The 6,663-nt window shown below is 42.1% G+C and overlaps 1 protein-coding gene across 1 annotated transcript; it reads right to left on the reverse strand.

Annotated features, from left to right (window-relative positions):
• Positions 1 to 1,453: 1,453 nt before the first annotated feature.
• LOC308260405 (cytochrome c oxidase subunit 6A1, mitochondrial-like) lies at positions 1,454 to 1,687 on the reverse strand (the record flags this gene model as incomplete). The annotated part of the gene is made up of 1 exon (XM_080691697.1): positions 1,454 to 1,687. The coding sequence occupies one exon, from the start codon at positions 1,685 to 1,687 to the stop codon at positions 1,454 to 1,456; it is 234 nt and encodes a 77-aa protein (XP_080547823.1).
• Between the last annotated feature and the right edge of the window lie 4,976 nt (positions 1,688 to 6,663).

Genomic DNA, 6,663 nt, shown 5'->3' on the forward strand with positions numbered 1-6,663 from the left:
TCTAATTAACAGTCATGCCATGGCCCCTAAGTGCTAGACTCTGTTCTAAGTGCTTTCAAATACTAACTTATTTAATCTTATAAAGATGTTTTGGTTACTATTATTGTTTTCCCACACGAGAAAAGCCAGCCCAGGAAGATTGAATAATGTGCTTTAAATTTCTTGGTGAGAAATCAGAAAACTTATGTAGCCTGTCTGTCTCTTATTATGTAATGTTACCTAGAAAATAAAAAGATTTGCACAAATGCAGGTGCCTGGGCCCCACGCTCAAATCATGGTTCTCCAGGTGTCTATGCTGGGCCGGTGGTGGAGGAGGTTTGTGTGTGGCAGGGCGCAGGCCTGGGTAGCTCTGCAGAGAGGACTCTGGGCTCCCGCGCGGACAGGGTGTCCCTGGTGTGGACGCCCCCTGGAAGGGCCTTTCCTCTGGGGTTTGGATGGGCAGGTGTGGAAGGAAGAAGTCTTCCTCCTCTGCACCCTGGTGTAGGAACTGCTGGGCAACCACCACCAGGGGCCAGAGGTTAAATGCTGCCTCTGAGTAAGTGGGATAAGATCTTTAGAACAATTAGCACCTCTCTGGCTCTTGAGAGCAGCTGCTCCACTTGCTAGACTGCATTGCTCTCCTTCCCTGTGGCCTGTTTTGAATTAGTAAGGGAAGCTCAGTGGACCTGCTATGTAGTAGGCAGCAATAGCATCTTGGGCGGGAGGGCATTTCCACTGGGCCCCTTTCTCTGTTCTTGGAGAGGTGCACACAGTTCCTTGCACAGTAAGGTGCTTCACTGTCCTTTTTATTTTGGGGATAGTAAAAATTAAACCCAGGGACATTCTACCTTCAAGCTATACCCCCAGCCCTTTTTTTATTTTTTATTTTGAAATAGGGACTCCAAATGATGCTGAAAATCTCACTAAGTTGCTGAGAACAGCCTCAAACCTACGATCCTCCCTGTCTCAACCTCTCAAGTACTGACTGGGCTTATAGGTGTGCTGTGTCACACTCAGCTGGCAGGTCATTTTGCATGGATTCAGGTGTCAGAGCAGGCAATGACTTGCGCAGACCATGCAGTTCTGTCTTGTTCTTCAACGCCCCCTGGCAGCACTGCTACCCTCCCCTGCGCCACCTCCTCCCTCTACAAAAGAAGGGGCTGTGAGCTGAGCCCTCTATAACAGTGCACACCTGTAATCTCCGTACTTGGGAGGTTGAGACAGAGGATCGCAGGTTCAAGGCCAGCCTCAGCAACTTAACAAGACTTTGAGCAACTTAGTGAGAATCTTTTTTTTTCTGGTTTAAGTTATTTATTTAAGCCATCTCCTGCCACACACGATTGGAAGATCAGTATAATGGTCATCGCTTGGTAGAAGTAAAATAAGCTTAATGTCCCATACACCTTTATGGTCCTTGTGCTGATTATTGGTCCAAACTACTGCAGTGGTCTCCGGGTAGTAATCCAGGTCCTCTCTATTCATCTTCATAGCCAGTTGGAAGCGCATTCACTCTGTGGTGCGACTTGAGGAAGACATTCAGCCTGCTCACTGCCACCCCCGGGAGCGCAATGAAGCAGGTGAGGGCTTCCCACATGCCAGCAGAGCTCTCCGCGCCATTGGCGCCACGCCACAGAGGTAGCTTCACCTGCAGGCGGACTGGATCCAGCAGCCAGAAAACCTGGGACTCAGACACCACCGCTGTCACCATTTTGACCTGAAGTCAGTGAGATTCTTTTTTCAAAATAAAAGATAAAAATGGCTGGGGGTGTAGCTCAGAGGTACAATACTCCTGGGTTCAATCCTTGGCACCAAATAAAATAAAACAAACAAACAACAACAAAAGAAATAAAACGGCTATGAGGCAGAGGGGAAGAAACTTCCTGAGCTTTTGCAGAACTGGGTCAAAATCAGAGCGTAGAAAGAGGAAATCTTTTTTAATGAATAATAATCCAGAGGTCGGCCTTTGAAAGAGTCAAGGTTTGGAGCCAAGCCCTTACCTGTTTCGAGTTAGTTGAGACATCCCGCCTAGATTCCCTGTGACCTTTACAAAGCACAGTTTCCCCCTTGGGGGTATTATTAAGTCATTTTGGTCATTGGGGTTAGCATAGCAGAAATATATCAGCGGGGTGGTTAGCCTTTGTTTTGAGTTTTCTTTGGTTTTTGTTTAAAATACCACAATTCCTGCTGCCCGAGGAAGCATTGTAGACAAACTAGAAATAGTCGTGGGGTTTTCTTCCACTTCTGTGTTTGCTTGTTCTTCCTTTTGCCATGGGTCTGTGAGTGAGAAGTTCTCTTTGAAAAAAGAACAAGACAGAAAGCAGAGCATTGCTTCTGGGGCTTCCAAACTGGAGAGAGAGAGAGATACATTTAGAATTGTGGACCGCAGGTTCTAGGCGAGGGATGGACACTAGCATTAACACATTTTTATTTACTTATTTCTGGTACTGGGGATTGAACCCAGGTGCATTCTACCTCCAAGCTATACCCTCAGCTCAATTTAATTTTTTTTTGTTTGAAATCATGTCTTTTTAAGTTGCTAAATTGCTGAGGCTGGCCTCAAACTTGTTGTCCTCCTATCTCAGTCTCACACACACAAATTTTATTATGTATTCCCTTTATCTTAGGTTATCTATATATTTTTGTTTACATTCTTGTGATAGAAATATTACACATGAGGCAACCCACAGCTAGAGAGGTTAAATAAATTTCCAAGAGCAGAGGGCAGAACCAGGTCTGTCATTACCCGGTCTATGGATTCAGTGTTGTATTATTTCTTCTCTTGCAAGGGCTGTCTGACACACGGGTGGGTGGTTTGGCAGGTAGCTATTAATGCACATGCATCTGTGTACACATCCTTCAGAGAGTGGCTCCTACAGGCTGCCCTGGAAGGGAATTACAGGAGAGGTTGTGTTTGAGCAGATCCACATGTGTCAGAAAGAGTGTAAAAATACATTGGAATTTGGAAAGCACTTGGCTTGTTTGTGGAAATATACATAATTGTGTTTGACAGAAAAGCAGGGATTGCATGGGAAAACGATGGGAAAGGATGAATAAAGGGAGATTTGCCGTGCAATCCTAGGAAGAGCCGGAGCTGAGCTTAGGATGTTAGACTGGTGCGGCGGCTGCGAGGTGGTGATAGACAGCCATCTGTCACAATTTCATGCTAGGATACAGTCTCCCATTCAAGGTCCAACTGACCTCCCTGTGACGCTTCTCCATCTGCCCTAGAGACCTGCCCCATATTGCTGACTTTGTCGAAATTTTTTATGGGTTGATGTCAGCGGCAGCATAAGCTGCCAGGCACCTCATTTCAGTCATAATAAACATTAACAACACTGAAGAAAACCCAAACAGTCTTGAAATTGCCCCCGAGTCCCATCTTTCTAAGTAACCTGAGCCGGGATCCCTCCGATATACTGAGCATCATGTGGACATTGTAAGCAACTGAACTGCTCTCAGCAAAATATCTCCCTGTCATCAGCAACACTGAACAAGTTGCATGGGTTAAGGTAAGCAGAGGGTGTGGAGGTGAGGAAGAAAATGGGGGAATAATTTAGAAAGTCACAGGATCAAAGACAAGTTAATATGATGTGTTTCCTATACAGATGGTAATAGCGATCACTTAATACTTTATTATGTAATATAAGATTGAGTAGACCATATGGACAACTCTTTAATGGAATCAGGGTGAGAAGCCATCGAAGGCAACAATCTTATGGCTGAGTGAAAAGGAAGGGGAGAGATGTGCCGTGTGTGTGTGTGTGTGTGTGTGTGTGTGTGTGTGTGTATATGTGTGTATGCTTACAGACTTGTATCTCGTAGAGACCTATGAGAAGATCCAAATAGTTTTGATTTGACGTGTATGAACACATTAGGTCTTTTTATTTTGGGGTACTGAGGATTGAACCCAGAGATATTCTATTTCCAAGCTATATCCCTAGCCTTTTTATTTTATTTTATTTTATTTTATTTTATTTTATTTTATTTTATTTTATTTTATTTAGGAACAGGGTCTCACTAAGTTTCTAAGGGCCTCTTTAAGTTAATGAGGCTGGCCAGGAACCTGCAATCTTTCTGATTCAATCTCCCAAGTACTAGGATTATAGGTGTGCTCCACTGTACCCAGCAAACCTTAGGTTGTTTTAAGGTCATATTGTGGGCTGACTTCTCTTTGATCCAAATGTTTCTGTACTCTGTTGGAGATCTTCTTTAAGTTTACTTATTAAATAAAAAGAGGTTTAATTGAGCACCATGTGTGGTGCTAGGCACTGTTGAAACAGTGGTCTATTGGATATTGGCTCTGCCATTAGAAAAATTCAGTAGATGGCAGGAGGATATTAGAGATACAATATGACACATGAAACAGAGACAGCAAAGGACAACGGACCTTCAGGATAAATCTTGGTATTGGATAGGGTAAGGATAAGGCTTGAGAAGAACTATGTTGAAGTGCTAACTCCTGAGCTAGACCCTGAGGGATGTGATGGTTAGAGCTTAAAGAGCTCATTTATTAATATTTGGAACTGATGTAATAGGGTCATGAGGGTTGTAATCCCAGCAGTGGATAAGTCCATTGTAATGGATTTGTCTGGGTGGTGACCTGGGCTAGTAGGCTGTGGCTGGAGGCAATGGATGCCTGGGGTACATCTTGGGGATTCTATATGTTTCCTCTGCCCCTGCTCTTCTAGACTCCTTGATATGAGGAGCACAGGCCATGTGCCTCCATCTTTCTGCCTCACAGGGCCATGCTCTGAGACTTGTGGTACCCGGCCTCACATGGACTGAACCCCAAACTGTAAGAAAATAAATCTTCTTTCCTATAAGTTACATGATCAATCTTTAGACCAGCTGTAAAAATGCTGACTGGAACAAAGGATGTTTAGGCATCCACCAGGAACTCCAGTGGGAAGTGGAAAGGGAGAAGGGGATGGGGAGCAGTCAAGGTAGAAGGGTTGGCAAAGTGAAGTACAGAGCAAAGCAAGTGAGGAATGAAAGAAGGTCACTATGCTGTCTGTGAGCTCATCCTGGTCACTAGAGGTCAAAGGCCTCAAGTCTTGGTCTTGGGCCTAAATTTCTTCCTCTCTATGTCCCCGCCCAGGCATGGTTTTAGTAATTCCTAGGTGAGAATGATGAATGAGTCTGTCTTTTAGTTCAGAGTCTGACCTCTAGCTCAGAACTTCAGATCTGCATGTTCCATCTAGAGTCTCAAAAGTACCATGTTTGGTCCCAAACTGAGCCGATATGTTTACTCCCACATCTCAGTCCCTCCTTCAGTGGCCAGTTCCCTACTCTATTTAGTTATACCAGTTGGACATTATTCTGAACAACCTTTTTCAACTCTCACATCTGCTCCATCACAAGTAATGTTGATTTTATCTCTTAACTATCTCTCCATTCATCCACTATTAACTACTTCTATCAAGTATGTAGCAGTTGAAGATACAATTTCTTGACTTCAATACCTCCTAACTTGTCCTCCTATTTTTATTCTTAATCTCTCCTTTAATTTAAACACTCTAGCTCAGAGAATCTTTTAGAAATCTGAGCAGTATGATGGACTAAAAAAAATATAGACGTTTCTCCCAGGGTAGAATGAAATATACTAGATAGATAAATACTGCATGGTTTCTGTTGCAGGGATGGAAAAAAAACCTAAGGGAATTCCTTAGAGATAAGACATTAAATAAAAATGCAAATCTGCAGACTTTGACTCTTACCAGGGTAGTTTATGAGCTGCATTTTCATGTGCCATGCATATTAGAAAAAGAAATCAAAGCCTGGCCCAACACAAGACAGGAAGTAGAAACAAAGACACCTGAAATAAATCCGAGACTTCCAAAGAGTGACATCCTTAGGAAGTAAAATAGGAGAACCCAAAAACCTATCTTCTGCTGAGGGGGATAAATGCAGTTTATTTCCTCAGTTACTCATAGAGTGCGGGAAAGTGCCCTTTAAAGGTGACTGTTTATAGGCCTTTATTTTAAGCCCATGACCTGGGAAAACAAAACTCAGGCTTAAAATGTATATTTGAAGTAGTTAAGGTTTGTCATTTCTCATATGATATGTAAAGCAAACCCAAATGCTCTCTGGAGGAACACAAATAGAATTCCCACAATAAACTCACGATAATAATAAGAAAATCAATTAAAGGAGCAAAGCCAGAATAAATAGATTAAACAAAACCCCAAACCAAATCAAACAAAAAAAATGTAAACAAGGTTATACATAGACATTTAAAGACTGCTTATTTTAGGATTTCAGTATACAATAAAATAAAAAATACAAATAAATTAGAGAAGACAGAAAGTATGATGAAAAAGATAGTCTGCTGATATTGACTTAGTAGATACAAAAAACGGGGAAAGTAGACATGCTAGAAACAAATACCCTAGTGACTTAGTAGATACAAAAAACGGGGAAAGTAGACATGCTAGAAACAAATACCCTAGTAATATAAAGTAAGTTTTATCATAGTTTATACATAGATGGATGGATAATTAATATAATGGAGGACACTAGAGAATTAATAAATGAGAATCTGGGGGACAAAAATTATCTAAATAACAGACAAGGGCAAAAAAGATGGAAAAATACCAAATGAAGTTTGATAAAAATAAGGGATAAAATAAGAAAGTACGTTTCTAAGTGGAGACCCCACAGCGAGAGAGTGAATGGAGGTAACCA

This window comes from Muscardinus avellanarius, assembly GCF_963383645.1.
Source record: "Muscardinus avellanarius genome assembly, chromosome: 3".
Lineage (NCBI taxonomy): Eukaryota > Metazoa > Chordata > Mammalia > Rodentia > Gliridae > Muscardinus > Muscardinus avellanarius.